Consider the following 18,327-nt stretch of genomic DNA (forward strand, 5'->3'; position numbering starts at 1 on the left):
CTCACTTTCTTGCTACCTGCTCTCTCCACCCCTCCCCAACACGGGACAAAGTGTCCTCCGTGCCACAGGAGCTGTCCAGCGCCAGAACACCATTCGGCCACTGGGCTTGGTCCGGGAACACACAGGGCAGGCTACTGACAGACAGCCTGGTGGCTGCTACCTCGGTGGCATCTGTTGGGAACCTCAGCATGCCTGCTCACTTGGCCCTCAGAAGAGGAGTTTGGAATCACAACCAGGATGAGGCTAACTCCAGTGAATGCTGGTTGAATGCCCGCGATCTAGCTTAGTGTCAGGGAAACATCACAAGTTGGGAATACCTTCAAAGTCACACCTATCACGTTGATGGCGTCTTTCACCTGAGGATGGCTTGTACACTGTGCAAGCTCTTCACATATCCACACGCCCAGCGAGCAGATGGCAACACACCTTTTTAGAAAGCAGGAAACCAGAAAAGCTCTCATGAAACTCAGTATGTTCTTCATGCAATTTAAAAATAATAAAATAGTCTAAACATGTTTATGCAGAATAGCAAAAATTATTTATAATTAGCAGAATGTCTTCTTGAGTGAAAAGATCAGAAGCCCTCACTAAGGCCCGTTTTCAGAACAATACAAATATCAGTCATGGTTCATACTTAAATATTTAATGAAACAAATGACATATTTCCTGTTAATTGTCACGGTCCACACATCATTTGTTTTTGCTGAAACTAATTTGTTACTACATTTTATTGTTTCAATATACTTTTGAGGAACAATCAAAAACATGGACTACAGAATCTGTAACTGTTTTCCTTACAATAACAGATATAATATGGACTACAAACATAAGAGAAACCCTGCATTTTATTGTAAAGCATATTTGAATACAACTTTCAGAAATAATTTCATTTCTTTTAAACAATGTGCTAGAACAAAATACTCTTCAAAGAAAACTCCTCAGACTATAAGTATTTCTATCCAATTCTTAACTTCACAGAAATGTGGTTTTTCTACACTGAAGAAAACAAGGGGGGTGGGGGAACTGCCAAGAGTTTCTGATGTTTTTAAATGGGGTAGGTGTTGAAAAAAAGGGACACCAAGGATTGTCCCCAGGTGTCTGGGTTGACAACCTGGGGAGATGGGGGTGCCGCTTGCTGAGATGAAGTCTGTGGCACGGCCAGGTGCTGGGGGGGCAGAGGGGATTCCACATTTCAGTTATGGCTGTGGTAAGCTTGCTAACAGATCCAAGTTGAGATGGCAAGTAGGCAGTTTAATATGGGAGTCTGAATACATATAAGGTAAGAAAACCGGAGATCATTAGCAAGATGATGGTTTCTAAAGATTGGGGAGGAATGGCTGAGGGCATCCAGAAAGTCAAGGGGAGAGCACAGGCCTACACCCCGAGGCGCTCTGCTGTTCAGAGGTGAGGCGGAGGAGGAGCGGTCAGCAAAGGACAAAGGCAGGACCGGCTGCAGTGAGGTGCAGGCAAACTCAGAGCGCGGGCTACGGAAAGGCTGCTGTGCAGCAGGGCGCTAAGGAGAGGCCAGTTTCAGAGCTGGGACGGTAAGGACGCGTCTGAAAACTGATGGGATGATCTGAAAGAATTAAAGGGGGCCTCTGATTTCTTAAGAAAAAATACAGGAAATAATAAAGGTGGGGGAAAATCCTCCCTTCCCCTCACCCAAATAAAAGAGAGAAAAAGGGGGGGAGGAAGTAAAGATAAACGAAAGAAGCACTGAGAAGAAACAGCTAAAAACAAAGTATAAGTGAAGAGGGAAGAGGGGTGGGCACTGTGGCACAGCAGCCACTTGGGACAGCCGCATCTGACATCGAGGGCTGCTCCAGCCCCGGCTCCTCCACTTCTGGTCCAGCTCCCTGCTAATGCACCCAGCGAGCATCAGATGACGGCCCAAGGACTTGGGTTCCTCAGCCAGGTCCAGCCCCAGCTGTTACAGGCAGTGAACCAGTGGATGGAAGACCTCTCCCTCTCTCTCTCCCCTTCCCTCCCTCCCTCCCTCCGACTCTCTGTCACTCTGCCTTTCACATAAATAAATAAATCTCTAAAACAAGATGAAAGAACTCATCCAGAGATCAGTAATTATAACAAATGTAAGTGAATGAAGGCTTCAATTAAAAGATCACACAACAAAAACCAACAAAATTCAAGTAGACAGTTTTTGCAAACAGAACTAAGAAGGGGAATATAAAAAGTTAATTCAAAAGAATGGAAAGTGTGATAAAAAGTTAAATCAGTATCACAAAGTAGTCTTTATAAGATTAAAAACTCATTCTTAGAAATAAAGGTTACTACATAAATATAAGATCTGACTCATTATAGCAATAGGACAATTTTAAACTTCTGTGCAACTATTAATATAGCCTAAAACATTTAAAGCAAAATTTGATATATTTATAATGGGAAATAGATAATACATCATAATAGGGGATATTTTAACATCTCTTTCAGTAAATGATGAAGCTGATGAGAAGAGTCATAAAGACTAAGAATATTTGAAGCATGTGATTTTAAAAATTTCATGATAGACATGCCTGCAATTTTATACCCAACAATTAAAGAATAGTGTATACATTATTTTCAAGCACATATGTAAAACATTTGTAAAGACTGACTAAATATTGGGCCATCAAGCATATCTTAATAATTTCAAAGACTGTTACCAGATAACATTTTGATCCACAATGCAATTATTTAAGTCATCAGAAGTAAAAAGATATAGCCATATGTTTGGAAATTAAGAAACATGTTTCTAAATAACTCATGATGCAAAGGAGAAATCAGAATGGAAACTAAATTATTTGGAATAGAAAATAATTAAATATTAACACATAGAATTCAAATAAAGTAGCACCTGGAAATAAACATGTAACCTGAACTGTTTATATTTGTAAAGGAGAAATGCTGATAATCAACATTCTAAGTTTGCAACATAACAAATAGAGGCCAGTGCTGTGGTAAAGCCACCACCTGTGAAGCTGGCATCCCATATGTGTGCCGGTTCTAGTCCTGGCTGCTCCACTTCCGATCCAGCTCTCTGCTATGGCCTGGGAAAGCAGTAGAAGATGGCCCAAATCCTTGGGCTCCTGCACCCACATGGGAGACCCAGAAGAAGCTCCTGGCGCCTGGCTCCGGACCAGCACAGCTCCAGCCATTGCGGCCAATTGGGGAGTGAACCAGCGGATGGAAGACCTCTCTCTCTCTCTCACCCCCTCCCTCTCTCCCTCTCCTTCTCTCTCTGTGTAACTCTTTCAAATAAATAAATAAATCTTAAAAAAAAATAAAAAGTCAGAGAATATACAGGGAGTGTCAGGAATTAAAAACTTGAGATAATGATAGGACTGAAAGAGGGAAAAAAAAAAAGGACAAAAGAGAGAACTTGGATACCAATGGATCTCAAAACTTAGATGAAATGGGCAAATTCCTAAAACATTTAGTGTATCAAAACTTCCAAAAAAATCCAAAAACCAATGAGATCCTTAATATTCCTAAACTCACTGAAGATAATGAGTCCGTGGTTTAACGTTCTCACCAAGAAAGACACCAGATGTAGACAATTTTACTATCAAGGTCCACTAAATACACAAGAGGATTAATTGTGTAAGAACCTTCCCGACTCGAGAGAATGGACAGCGCTTGACTTGTTCTGTGAAACTTTGTGACTTAAACCAGACCCTACATGGGCAGGATGCCGGAGGGAAAGTACAGATGAGGAAGATAAACACAACTTTCCTGAACAAAACAGTTACCAACTCCAACCCAGGAACCTATCAGCTAAGCTGGTTTTTTAAAAATTTTTATTTATTTATTTTTTTTATTATTTGACAGGTAGAGTTATAGACAGAGAGAGAGACAGAGAGAGAGGTCTTCCTTCCGTTGGTTCACTCACCAAATGGCTGCTACGGCCAGTGCTGTGCCGATCCAAAGCCAGGAGCCAGGTGCTTTTCTCCTGGTCTCCCATGCGGGTGCAGGGCCCAAGCACTTGGGCCATCCTCCACTGCCCTCCCGGGCCACAGCAGAGAGCTGGCCTGGAAGAGGAGCAACTGGGAATAGTACCCGGCGCCCATATGGGATGCCGGCGCCACAGGCAGAGGATTAACCAAGTAAGCCATGGCGCCAGCCCGTTAGCTAAGCTGGGTTTTTTTCCCAAGTGGCAAGATCAGTTCAGTATTATCAGACTGACAATGTGTCTATAGCTTCTGGTAATGAAGACTAGAAAATCTAGATTCAGCCATCCACTGAAGAGGTCGGACAAAGTACAAAAGAAAAAGAACTTAAAATTCATCAAAGGGCTAACGAGACAGTGATAAGCCATGGAATGAGAGAGGGAGCAGGGCATCAGCCAACTCCCAGGAGGCAGCAAGAGGTGGAATGGGGTGACCATGGGGTAGGAAGCTGTGTCAGAGACAGCTGTTCCCCTCCAGCAGCATCCCCCTGGGGGAAGTAGTAACCTGCCATTGTATAGGTAGCCCAGAGAACTTCATCAGCCTGGACTACTAGCAACCCCAGGCACCTGGCAGAGGCAACCAAGATATTTCCGGACGTTGCCAAATATCTCCAGGGGATCACCAATTAAAATCACTACCCTGGGGACCCGCATTGGGGCACAGGCTGGGCTATCACCGGTTGACACCAGCGTGTCACCACCGTGATCCTTAAGGTCACAGGTTCAAGTCCTGGCTGTGCCATTTGTGTTCCTGTTCCTAGCTAATGTGCCTGGGAAAGCAGTGGAGGATAACCCAAGTGCTTGGGCTCCTGCCACCCACATGGGAGACCTGGGTAGAGTTCCAGGGTCCTGGCTTTGGCCTGGTCTAGCTCTGGCTGTTTCAACCATTTAATTTAGGGAGTGAACCAGCAGATGTACAATACCCGTCTCTCTCTCTCTCTCTTTCTCTCTCTCTCTAACTCTGTCTTTCAAATAAATAAATAAATCTAAAAAATTTCAAAGTTCATAATGATCATATATGTATAGAGTTTTTAAAAAGATTTATTTATTTATTTGAAAGGCACAGTCACAGAGAAGCAGAGGCAAAGAGAGAGAAAAGTGTTCCATCTGCTGGTTGACTCCCCAGGTGACCACAACGGCCAGAGCTGGGCCGATCTGAAGCCAGGAGCCAGGAGCTTCTTCTGGGTCTCCCACGTGGGTTCAGGGGCCCAAAGACTTGGGTCATCCTCCACTGCTTTCCCAGGCACATTAGCTGGGAAATGCAACACAAATGGCACAACCAGGACTTGAAACTGTGACCTTAAGGGATGTTGGTGTCTACTGCTTTCCCAGGATATAGCAGAGAGCTGGGTCAGAAGTGGAGTAGCTGGGACTCGAACTGGCACTCACACGGGATGCTGGCACTGCAGGCGGCAGCTTTACCTGCTACACCACAGTGCCAGCCCCTAAATTTTGGATTTATTCTTCTATTTTCTTTCTTCTTGAAAATATCAAAGGATACTTTTTTTTAAACTTTGCTTTTCTGACACAGGATAATCCTTTGTATCTTAATATTTTCACTTCGTTGTTTTAGATAATCAAGTATCGAATTCCTGACATAATTCTTACTATACTTTTTTGCATAAGAAAAAGCAATGTGAAAGAATACATGTTTTTTAATATTAACTTTTACACATCAATGTGTACCTTAAAATTCTGAAATAATTTACCTCTTATTCAACATTTACCTTGCACATTCATTTGGTTCCTCTGTGGCATTCTTCAGTAAAATATTTATGAGGTAATGCTAAAAACACAAAATTAAGTAAAATAAAAACTCAGTGTCAAGAGCTGGTTTTCCGCATGTTCTGGCCGTGTTCAGGCAGCCAGGAGCTGCTGGAGGACCACGGGGCTCAGGGGTGTCCTGCACCAGGGAGAACCTGGGGACAGGGAGTGCTGGGCTCGGGCAGAGTGTGATGGAGCTCTCTGCAGGGGCCCCCGGCGGTCCACTCAGCCTGGAGGACATGACAAAAACTTGGCAAAGCAAATGAGACTTCCAGGTAGGAAAATCTCAGGTTTCTTTTACTTTAATAGGATCACATATTATACACTGGATTATATATTGTAATCGTGTAATATAGATTGATTGATTCTGGGATTTGAAATGTATTTCTGGATGCCCCAAAGTCAGATGAGAAGAGAAAAAATGCTTACTATTATTCTACAAGGAAATTCAAGTTATTAATAGTATTTAATCAGGCCAACAATAGGACTGAATATTTAGCTTATTTCAATTATTTCTTATAAATTCATTTGATGCATGAATGCTGCATAACTAAGCTAATAAAATTATTACAAAGGATGATTCATTACATAATTATGATCCCTACACATGATAAACAGATCTAATAAAAACACCCAAGGAATATAGCCATCTGGTCTAAATGCAATATGCTCTGAATCTAATACATTTATATCTCCCTAAAAAACAACCTTCTTAAAAAAAAAACAAAAACAACCATTAAAACATTTAAGAGATATAGCAGGATTTCAGGGTTAAGTAGACCAATGCATAACAGTGGAGACACAGTCACACAGCTAGAATTACAGAATGCTAACCTCAGGATCCAGGCAAATGCATTATGTACCTTGACATCTTCGCTTCCTGTCATGACCTCACTCACTTCTGGCAGTGACTGCAGCAAAGGAAGCTCCTGGTACGTATTTGGAAAGCAGACGAGGGAACCGAGGATGGTGAGGGCTTCCAATCGAGGCGCCTGCTCACGAGAAGTGAAACACAGCCATTGTTCTTTTTGTAAAATCCAAACTTCAGATAAGTAACATGTTTCACTTCTTTGTGGTTTTGAGAGGGAAATCTTTAGAATTAATTTTATCCGAGATCAGAAAAATCAAACCATGCCTGGTGATTTTCTCTTAGGTACATACTTAAGCAAGCAAAGTCTATTTAAATGAACATTTTCAAGGAATGGAACATCTTACTGTACTGGGATGTGAAAACTGGCCTGCAGATTTCATTTAGAGTTAGAAAGGCAAAGGATTCAGTCATGACTGCTTTACACGGCCTTAGTGCCACTGCTCTCGACAAAGCAGGGCATCCTCATCCTCAGCATTATTATATTATTATTTTTGCTGTGAAGAACAAATGAGGAAACTCATAGGGAAGTGAGACTGGAGGAACTATGAGAGAGTAGTTTCTCTACAAAATGTCTTGTGTTTCACCAAGGACCACACTGCAAAATAACAAATGATGAGACATTCTATCACTATACCGAGTGACGTGCTGATCGTTTATTTGTCCATTATTAGAATTAGGTACATACTAAAGGAGTTATTTCATTAGATGTCGATTCAGCCAGCACTTCCCAGCAGCTGTGATTAGCCAAGAATGGGGGCACTCGCCAGGACTGCAAAGGAGCGTCATGCAGCCGCTCACTCATCTGTCCACTCATCCATCAATCTATTACCTAATAGTTGTACCAATGGCAGCTAAGGCTCAAATTCTCACTCTGAGCTAGGCAGTGTTCCACATGCTGTACAAGCATTTCCTTACATAATCCCTTCAGTGACTCAAAGGAGTAGATACTATTATCATTTCCATTCTCCAGAGAGAAAACAGAGGCTAAGAGAAGGTTTTTTTTTTTTTTAAATATATTTAAGGGGAGAGAAGGAAGGAGAAGGAAGGGGGAGAGAGAGAGAGAGAGAGAGAGAGAGAGAGAGAGAGAGAGAGAGAGAGATATGGAGGAAAGAAAGAAGGTAGGGGTACAGAGAGCTCCCATCTGCATCTGCTGATTCACTGATTCACTCCCTAAATGCTCATCAGTGCAGGTGCCAGGACTCAGTCTGGGTCTCCCATGTGGGTGGCAGGGACTAAACTGATTGTGCCAGCACCAGCTGCCTCCCAAAGTGCATATTAGCAGGATGCAAGAATTGGGGGTGAAGCTGGAACTCAAACTACAGTACTCTGCCTATGGGATGTGGGCATCCCAGGCAGCACCTTAACCTCAGCCAGAAGCCTGCCCTAGAAGTAGCTTTACAAAGTCATACGGCTCCTAAGTGATGGATCCTGGATGTGAGCGGAGGCCACCCACCCCACGTTCACACTGGGCCTATCCTGTTGAGCACTCAGGGTATGAAAGAAAATTGAGCTTTCTTCCCCAGAGATGGGAGCACGTGTGTGGGGTGGAAGAAGAGAGTCAGTTACAGTTACGTAGTTCAGTGAGAAATGTGCTATGAAAGCAATATACCAGGGATGCTCTGTGGGCCCTGGATTGCAATTTTGATCAGGCTTGGCTCTCTTAAGTACACAGGTAAATAAAATCCAATAAAAAACATGGAGATAGTCTATTAGGTGAGGCAATGACCAGTTCTGCTCAGGATGGCCAGGAAACACTGAAGGAAAGGGCTGCCTCAGAGCCAGAGGAGTGAGAGGCAGGCAGGCCGGCAGTGAGCGAGGGAATGAGGCAACAGAGGCAAAGGCAGAGGACCCAGGGGGCCCACGGAACTCCGAGAGGGGCACAGAGCCCAGAGGGCAGGTGAGTGTGTACGCAGGGGTGGGCAGCTTCAGCTGGAGGAGTCTGAGAGAGGCACCAGGCCGCCTGGGAGGAGACCCACAGGGCACGGTACCATTCTCATCTCATTCCGGCTGAGGGGTGAAGCTGGGGACTGCAGAGCCAGTGGGTGCTGCCAGGAGGTTGGGGGGCAGGCAGTCACTGAAGTGCAGCCTAGGCCTGAGCGGCGACAGCTCAGGATGGGGTGACGGCATCAGGGAGGGCTCGCAGAATCTTTTATGCTTTATTTCACTTTTTCCATATAAAGAGTCAAAAGTGCAAGAGCAGCACGTTGAGAGTTGGGCAAGGAGCAGAGCTTTTGGTTGCATCATTTCAACAATGTAAAACCAAAGGGCATCGTCCACTGCTGATCTCGGCAGGCATTCATGCCGTCGATGGTTCCCGGTGCATCTGGGGACACTTTGATCACACTCCTCTGGGACACCTGCCTTGCTTCTCAGGGAGACCTGACCCTTGCCATTTCCCCACGATTGAATCTTTGGGATGCTGGGCACAATTCCTTCACTTCTCCTCTTGTCCATATATGATCATTCCCAAGCGATATCTAGAGCAATGGATTCAAATGCCTCCTACACGCTGTAAGTTCCCAACAATCTTGGATTCCAGATGTCCTTCCTGAACTCCAGATCTGTAGGTCCCACTGCTTGTCTGACATCTCCACTCAGGGTCAAGGAGGCAGCTCCTATAACCAACCCACCTTACCAATGTTCTTCTGGAATCCTGTGGTAGCTGTACCCTGCCCACCTTCATTACTCTCTGTTCTTTCTACCACTTCTACTTTTATTTTTATGTTAAGAAATCTTTAAACATAAAAATATAGAGATGATATATGTATGTGTGTGTGTATCTTGAACACTTAGGTTCAAGATTTTTACCACTCACGCCTTTTCATTTCTTCAGCACTAAAGTTACTTCAAATTTTCCACTTTGAATATTTAAGGCAAATTCAAGCCATTGGGCATTTTACCTCTGCATTCCCCAGCATCCTTGCTTTGAGTTTTCTCTCTGCATTCATCATTGCCGACACGTCAAGTATTCACGTAATGCCATGTACCTGCCGTGAAGGGGAGGGTCTCAGTCCTGGTCACTTCTCCAGTCCCAGGGACGGCCAGCAAGCACTGCTGGGAGAAGAGGGGTGGCTGCTGCTCTCCTCATTTACCGGGGTGAACACTGATCACCTTCTGGGTCTCTGCTTCAGCATCGCTTCTTCTACTAAGACTTTTCTGGTATGTGTCTTCCCCTCCGCTGCTTGCCTGGCAGAATTAACTATTCCCATACTGGTGCCTCTCTGGTCCTGTATATGACCCACAAGTGCTGGCAACAGCTTTGCAAATAGTAACACTTAGTCTACGTCGGATTCCTTGAAGGACCCTGCCATACTCATCCAGGCCAGGTGCTGACACATGGTAGATCTGTCACAGTAAATACTTCCCAGAACCTCGCCTGCCTCTCCTCACTAACTGGGGCTCTTCATTCTCTGGACAACCCTGGTTTGGTCTTTGTTGATGTCTGTTCTTTTCTCAGAGCAGCTCTGAATGACTGTGCAGTGTGTGAGCACGGCCTGCACTGTGGAATTTTAGATGCGATGCTAGATGCATGATATTAGAAGTTAAATAGATGCTAAAGCTGAGTTTACAGCAGGTCCCAATTTACAGACAAGGAAAATGAGGCCCACGTACTTAACATACATTGCCCAAGGATAGACAAATACAAGGCAATGTACCTGAAATGAACTTGGGACTGACTCGCTTGAATTATGAGATCAAGAATGGAAAGGGAATTCCAGGCAGAGGGGGCTGCCTGAGCCGAGGTGGAGGGTGTGCAATGCCTCGCTGGGGTCAGCCACCCTGGCAGGGAAGGGAGATGGGACAAATGGGCTGCAGAGCCCCTGAAAGTGCCTGCCCCACAGGCCATGCTACCAAAGCTGAGCTTTTATGAGAATGGAAAAATGACACCCAATGCTAACTGCTGGGGCAGAATGCTCACTGTATGCCCAGCGCTAACTGCTGGGGGACTGTGCTCACTGTACACCCAGTGCCAACTGCTGGGGGACCAAGATCACTGTACACCCAGTGCTAACTGCTGGGGGACTAAGATCACTGTACACCCAGTGCCAGCCGCTGGGGGACCATCCTTACTGTACACCCAGTGCCAACTGCTGGGGACTGTGCTCACTGAACACCCAGTGCCAACTGCTGGGGACTGTGCTCACTGTACACCCAGTGCTAACTGCTGGGGGACCAAGATCACTGTACACCCAGTGCTAACTGCTGGGGGACTAAGATCACTGTACACCCAGTGCCAGCCGCTGGGGGACCATCCTTACTGTACACCCAGTGCCAACTGCTGGGGACTGTGCTCACTGTACACCCAGTGCTAACTGCTGGGGACTGTGCTCACTGTACACCCAGTGCTGACTGCTGGGGGACTGCGCTCACTGTACACCCAGTGCTAACTGCTGGGGGACCATCCTCACTGTACACCCAGTGCTAACTGCTGGGGGACCATCCTCACTGTACACCCAGTGCCAACTGCTGGGGGACCATCCTCACTGTACACCCAGTGCTAACTGCTGGGGGACTGCGCTCACTGTACACCCAGTGCTGACTGCTGGGGGACTGCGCTCACTGTACACCCAGTGCTAACTGCTGGGGGACCATCCTCACTGTACACCAAGTGCCAACTGCTGGGGGACCATCCTCACTGTACACCCAGTGCTAACTGCTGGGGGACTGCGCTCACTGTACACCCAGTGCTGACTGCTGGGGGACTGCACTCACTGTACACCCAGTGCCAACTGCTGGGAGATTGTGCTCACTGTACACCCAGTGCCAGCTGCTGGGGGACCATCCTCACTGTACACCCAGTGCCAGCTGCTGGGGGACCATCCTCACTGTACACCCAGTGCTGACTGCTGGGGGACCGTGCTCACTGTACACCCAGTGCTAACTGCTGGGAGATTGTGCTCACTGTACACCCAGTGCTAACTGCTGGGGGACCGAGCTCACGGAACATCCCGGAAGCTTATGCTGGAGAAGGGTGGAAAGGATGGCTTCAGGGGTGAGGCTGATTCTTGGGCCTGGGACCTTATAGACCTTACAGACAACCACAACAGGCCTGGTGAACACATGACCAGGGCTGGCAGGGAGGGAGCATTGGTGGCAGTGGGGAGGAATGGCCATGATCCTAGAGCCTATGGTCTGGCGTGATGTGGGGCTGCGGGGCCTCGGTGACGACGCTGCGCGGGCGGGAGAAACAGAGTCTCAGGCAAGTGGTGCTTTGCCTAGAGGGATGGAGTTGATGCATCTCCATGACAACCAGAGGCAGGTGTCGGAGACCAGTGGATAAAAGGGTCAGAGGCAGCAGTTCCAAAGGTGTGGTCCGCTGGGGCCAACGGGGAGAAACAAAGACTCCAGAGAAAAGCTGCTGCAGCGACACAGGAGCCATTCATGCTTTAATGGACACTGGGATTTCCAAGTGAGCAAATGTATTTCCCAAAATTATCAACCCACTTGGCTCTCCTCCCCTTTCCTTCAGCGTATCCGAGTGATTAGCTTTCTGAAGTGTTTGAGTCCAGGGAAAAAAAGCTTTGGCTGACAACAGGAGCCTTTGCGGCTCAGAGCAGGGCTGGGGAGTGCCCCGCTCACGTGGTCTGGCTCTGCCAAGGCGACCGCCGGCAGGCAGGATGCGGAATCCAATCTATAGTGGGCTCATTTTGAAGCTGACAAGTTTTATGTGGCTCGCGGATGGCATTACAAATATCCAAATGGCCCTTGGCAGGAAAAACGTTCCCCACCCTGGTTTAGGGAACTGAATGGGTGCCATTTCTGAGAGCATGTGGTGGTGGGGGGGCATGATGACAGGTCATGATCTCCTCCGCGATCTCCTGGACCCCCTCCCCAGTCCTCCCCCAAAGAAACCACTGGTCCACCTTGTGACACCACAGACTAGTTTTGTTTGCCCTTGAACTTTACATAAATGAAATTAAGAACGCACATTCTTCTGTGTTTGACTTCTTCCACTTGGTATTGTTACATAGCTGATATCTGTTGTATTTTTTAACATCAGTATTTATTTTATTTTTCTCATTTCTTCATTTTTAAATGTTTATTTGAAAGGTAACACAACAGAATGACAGAGAGAGAGAGAGAGAGAGAGAGAGAGAGAGAGAATCTTTAATCCACTGGTTCACTCCCAAAGTGCCCGCAACAGCTAGGGCTAGGTGAGGCTGAAGCCAGGAATTGGAACTCCATCTGGGTCTCCCATGTGGGTGGCAGGAACTGAAGTGCTTGAATCATCATCTGCTACTTCCCAGTTTTAGCAGGAAGTTGAGTTGGAAGCAGAGCAGCAGGTATTCAAACTGGCACTGAGATACTGGATACGGGCTTCCCAAGTGGCAACTTAACCCGCTGGGCCACTATGCTCATCCAGAAATCCCTCTATCTATCTATGAGTTTATCTATCCATCCATCTATCTATCTCTCTGTCCATCTATCCAATGTGTATGTGTATGCATGTGTATGCATTAATTAAAATGCTTAGACTATTTTTGATTTATAATATTAAGAAAAAAAAGAATGCTAAACATGAGTGATACAGCTTCAATAACCTGCACAATATATATTTAAAAGCTGTATAGATTCTATAGGATACACAATAAATTTGGATACTTGTAATTTGGCCCAATATTTGGCCCAGTTTTTCTGATGTGAATTGAGTATCTTTCTTTGTCTAGAAATTTAGCTCTGACTTCAGTTTAACTATGATGTCAAAAATAGTTTTTCATATTATTAAAAATTATTTCTTTATTTACTATATGTGTTTTGACTGGTTAGAAAATGTAGCCTACCCTCACATGGGAGAGGAGTAATTTCTTTACCTTGTTGTTTGTTACTAAAGAACAAGAAATTCAATCTCATACTTTAATTCCAAGTTGACCTTGGAAGGAGAAGATGGAGTGTGTGTGTGTGTGTGTGTGTGTGTATGTGGGTATATCTCCTCCTAGTTTCCCTGGTATCTTTCATGCTGGCATACTTAAATAAAATGGTTTATCTGCTTAAAGTAAAAAGAATTAAATGCAATTTTAATAAGTGATGTGGTCTATTTCATGGCTTGTGCCAAATTATTTTTAATTAATGCTCTATTCCTCCAGTTTTACTGTTTTAAATAGAGCTCTGTAGGAACATCAATGTGCAGAAACATCTTCATCTTGAATGGATTACTAGAAATTGCAACTAGAATAGGTAGGACATATCTTAAAAATGATTACATGCAATAAACCATCAGAAAATTTGGCATGGGAGAAAATTAAGAAGACAACAAAAATCATGTTAAATAGGATCAACCACAGAAAGTCATTACTACTGTATTTATGCTTACATATTTGTAAAAGCTAGTCCATGAATGTACAAATTTTTTGTCTTACTTCTCCCTATATTTGTTGTATTTGATTGTGATACTATATTCTATCTTCCGACCACACCCCATCACCATTTATCCATTCTACTGTTGATGGCTATTCGGATTGGCTTTAGTTTTATGCTGTTACAAATAACACTGTTGTGAATAAGTTTCTACCAGTTTTGATGACGTGTGCCTTCTCTCTCTCCTTCTCCCTCTCCTGCTCTCTCTTTCCACCCCCCTCTCTCTCAGTGTCTCAGTAGGACACTGAGACCTATATAGCAAGGGTACTCGAAACTGTAGTTAATTGGGCTAACTGAACATTTCTGACTGAGCAGGTGTGCCTCATCCAAACACCTCTCACCAGTTCCCCTAAAACTTTAAACCTCAAGTTTAAATAAGACAGTAATTCAAAGAGTTATATTCCTTCTTGCAACTTTTTTTAAAAATCTATTTATTTGAGAGAAATCTGCATTCTGCTATTTCCCAAATGCTTCCAACGGCCACTGTTTGGGGCCAAAGCCAGAAGCCAGGAACTCGAGTCACATAGAGGGGCAGAGACCTCACTTGGGCCATTACCACTGCCTCCCAAGGTGTGCATTTGCTGGAAGCTGGACTCTAACCCAGCACTCCGACAGGGGACGTAAGCCTCTTGACCTCTAGGTCAAACGTCTGCCCAGTGCCCTGCTTATTTTGACTTTGTATAATGAATTTCAGGTTTATTCAAGTTGTCAAAAATGATGGGATTTCCTTTTATTTTTTAAGGCTGAATAATATTCCTCTGTGTGTGTGTGTGTGTGTGTGCATGTATCTGTGCATATACACACAACCACATTTTCTTTATCCATTCATCTGTTGAGAGAGACACTTGTCTTGGCTATGGTGAACAATGCTGCAGTGAACACTGGGGTGAAAATCTCTCTCCCAGACGCTGGCTCCATTTCTTTTGGACATATACTTCATGTGAGACTGCTGGATCATATAGCAATTCTGTGTGTAACTTTTGGGGGAGCTTTCATAGTTACCCATAATGGCTGTGAAACTTTAATATTCCCACTAATGGCATACAAGGGTTCTCTTTCCTCTACATTCTCCCCAACGCTTGTTATCTTGCGTTTTTTTTTTTTCGGTCATAGCCATTCTAATACTTGTGGGATGACTGTTCCATTGTGAGTTTAATTTGTTTTCCCCTGAGCATCAGTGATGTTGAGCATTTTTCATATACTTGTTGGCTAATCGTATGTCTGGAAGGCTACTTCAGCAGGCTCATCTGGTCAAAGGACACATTTTCACAGAGAATTGTATGCGATATTATCTCTAGCAAAGGCGCCTGCATTTCTATAGAAACACTCCTGGCAGGTAATAAAAATTTCCATAAAGAAGTGTGATTGCTCTGCCTCTACCTTTTTTTTTTTTTATGTTGATTTGAGTGGTAAAAATAAACATATGGGGCCTTTTATCCTAAAATCTTTTTCAGAAATTAAAGTGAGAAAAATTGTCATTATTCTTGAAAAAGCAAGTTGAATAAAGTCAATACTTTCTTCCTTCCTTACTTCACCCCTTTTTGCTCATCTTTCTCTTTGCTTTCCAAATCATCTCTTTAAGAAAAAGTTCGGGGTAGGCACTGTGGTCCAGTGAGGTCAGTAACCGCTTGGGGCACCTGCATCCCTTATCAGAGTGCCAATTCAAGTCCTGGGTGCTCTGCTTCAGATCCAGTTCCCTGCTCACGTGTCTGGGAAGCAGCCCAAATGCCTGAGTTCTTTCCCCACATGGCTGATGTGGACGGAGCTCCTGGCTCCTGGCTTCAGCCCAGCCCTGGCTATTATGGCCATTTGCGGGGTGAACCAGCAAGTAGAAGATCTTTCTGTCTCTTTCTCTTTTTAAAAAAAAAAACAAAAGTTAGTGCATTAAAATACCAGCATGAAATACAAGTTATACAAAGCATTAACAATAATTTAATTTAATTTAAAACTTAGGCTTAGAGTGTGGATTTACCCTTCACAGAAGAAATAAGCAGAGTGAAAAAGTAACCCATGCTATCAAACAAAGTTTAGTACAAATCCTTGACAAATACTTAAGTTAATTTTCTTTAAATCATTGGAGGGGGGATATATTCTGAATAAATAACAGTTGTACAGAGCACAAATGGGAAAGGCTTTTTCAATTTATACTTTTAAGGGCGTGGAGTGGCCACTGTGGCACAGCAGGTTAAGTTACTGCTTGACATACTGGCATCCTGGCACCCCATATCAGAGTAACATTTCAATCCTAGCTATTCTGCTTCTGATCCGGCTCCCTGGTAATGTGCCTAGGAAAGCAGCGGAAGTTGGTCCAAGTACTTGGGCCCCTGCCACCATGTGGGAGACTCAGCTGGAGTTACTGGTTCCTAGTTCTGGCCTGGCCCAGACCTGGCTGTTGGGACCATTTGGGGAGTTGACCTAGTGGTGGAAGAACACTTCTTCTCTGTCTGCCTCTCTTTCTCTCTAGGTCTTTCTGCCTTTCAAATAAATAATAAATCTTCAAAAATAAACATATATTAAAACACTGCCTAACAGAGGAGGTCATGGCAGAGATTAAAAATAAATGCTTTTTGTGGCCCTTAATGTTCATGAATTCACTTGCTTTTAATTTTTTAGTGAAAGGATTCTGCTGGGGTTTTCTGGCCCAGTAGTACAAAAATATACATTTATTTCTAGTTAAAAATTGAACATTCTAATATTTGAAAAAAATATTCTCTGTGGACATATACTAACCAAGGCTTAATAATAATAAATAAAAAAGTTACTGCTAAGGTACACTTAGAATTCTCTTTACTTGAGACATTTACTGGAAAATGCCAGTAAGAACCGAAGAGCCAAACCGGCTCTGACTGTGTGAATGTGCTGGGGTGAGGATAGGGTTTCTCACACTTGGACCTTTTGATGAAACGCCTTTCCAAACCAGTGTGTCATCTTAGCCTACGATTTCACACATCAGCTGCCGGGGTACCTACCCTGAGAGCCCAGTTTCACATTGCACTAATGAGTCAACACCTGTTAAGAGTGGAGAAATCCGAACCTTACTAGTGACCGTGAAGCCTCCTGGGAGCATGGATGCTGGGCATTGTCATACTCACCGCCAGCGTGTCTGCACTCAGGACCCTGGCGGCCGCCGTGATGAAGTCCCCCACCAGCATGGAGAAGCCAGGCAAGCCCAGGGAGAAAAAGCGGGGTGGGCAGTGCCTTATGATGGTATTTAAGATGTCCTGAAAGGGAAGAACAGAAAACACAATTGCAGTTTCAAGAACAAAATTCCAAAGCAGTCGGAGTGTGTGTGCGTGCGTGTGTGTGTGTCCATGTGAACACTGCATCATGACTGAAGACAACACAGATGACACAAATTGTCCAGGGACAGGGGTGCTGGCAGGTGACTTACTCGAAGGTTATCGATCCCGTGTTACAGGGAAGAGAATGGAGACGCCAAACTGTAAGATCACCTGTCCCACACCTAAAACATGGCATCAGGGGCGAGACATTTCTTCTGTCTTCTACCTACATGTGAGCTGCTTAGACAGGCTACAGGAATACTAAGGCAGACAGATAAATAAAACCCTCAGACGCCTATCACTACAATAGAGAGTAAGTTCTGTCCCCAGCTTCCGATTTTCAAAAGCTAAAACTGCTTATGTTAAAAACAAAACAAATCATAAGGGAGACAACGTGATGGCAATGTCCACTCTTCAGGTGACTTGGGTGCTAAGAAACAGGGCTGCAGGAAGTGCCAAGGGGTGCCGGGCTGAGCCCGCGGAGTCGGCGTGGCTCCGATCGCAGGTGCAGCGGAAAGGTGCAAGGGCAAAGTGCAGCGGCTGCCTCGGCACTATGTGCAGTGCGCGGGGGGCAATTCCTGCCCCAGACCCCTCGTGTCCCTGTGTCTGTAGTGGCCGTTGCCCAGTCCTGCCAGTGGCAGATCAAGGGTCCACCTCTGGACCCCAATCGCACCATCACCAGCCAGGTGATGTCTCTGAGGCCATCTGTTCCTGTGTGTGTGTGTGTGTGAGTGTGTGTGCACACACACATGCACACACAGGGGAATTGGAAAGGAAACCACAAGGTTCTTCTCTGTGGCCTATTATTCAGACACACCACAGTGCTATACTTACGTGACTTGTAAACAACCTGTGGTTACTCTCAACCTAGGAGTAAGAAGTACAACACAAAAGACTCTAGTTTCTTAAGATTTTAGTGTGGCTACTTGAAAAAATCTTGTAAAATAATCCTGATGTAATTCAGTTCAATTAGAGTACAGCAGGAACAGCGTGCTGAATTCTAACACGTTGACTTGCGTCCTTCCTACTTAATCCCGTTTCACAACGTTATCTTCTTAAAAGACAATCTGTGAGTGTGCACGGAACATATTTTTTTCCAGAAAACAGACTTT

At 44.8% G+C, this 18,327-nt stretch overlaps 1 protein-coding gene across 11 annotated transcripts in view; it reads right to left on the bottom strand.

Annotated features, from left to right (window-relative positions):
• Positions 1 to 18,327, bottom strand: part of RALGAPA2 (Ral GTPase activating protein catalytic subunit alpha 2) — a 328,989-nt gene that overhangs the window by 133,756 nt on the left and 176,906 nt on the right. For all 11 annotated transcript variants that reach the window (XR_007919407.2, XM_070052134.1, XM_070052133.1 and 8 more), the window contains 4 exons: positions 17,027 to 17,155; positions 6,571 to 6,699; positions 5,671 to 5,729; positions 318 to 426 (listed from right to left, as the gene is read on the bottom strand). Coding sequence is in view for 10 of the 11 variants with exons in the window: in XM_070052134.1 (XP_069908235.1) it covers positions 318 to 426; positions 5,671 to 5,729; positions 6,571 to 6,699; positions 17,027 to 17,155 (426 nt within the window). In the remaining variant the exon portion in view is untranslated. The remainder of the gene's footprint in view (positions 1 to 317; positions 427 to 5,670; positions 5,730 to 6,570; positions 6,700 to 17,026; positions 17,156 to 18,327) is intronic.

The sequence above is a fragment of the Oryctolagus cuniculus genome, chromosome 11 (genome assembly GCF_964237555.1).
Source record: "Oryctolagus cuniculus chromosome 11, mOryCun1.1, whole genome shotgun sequence".
Lineage (NCBI taxonomy): Eukaryota > Metazoa > Chordata > Mammalia > Lagomorpha > Leporidae > Oryctolagus > Oryctolagus cuniculus.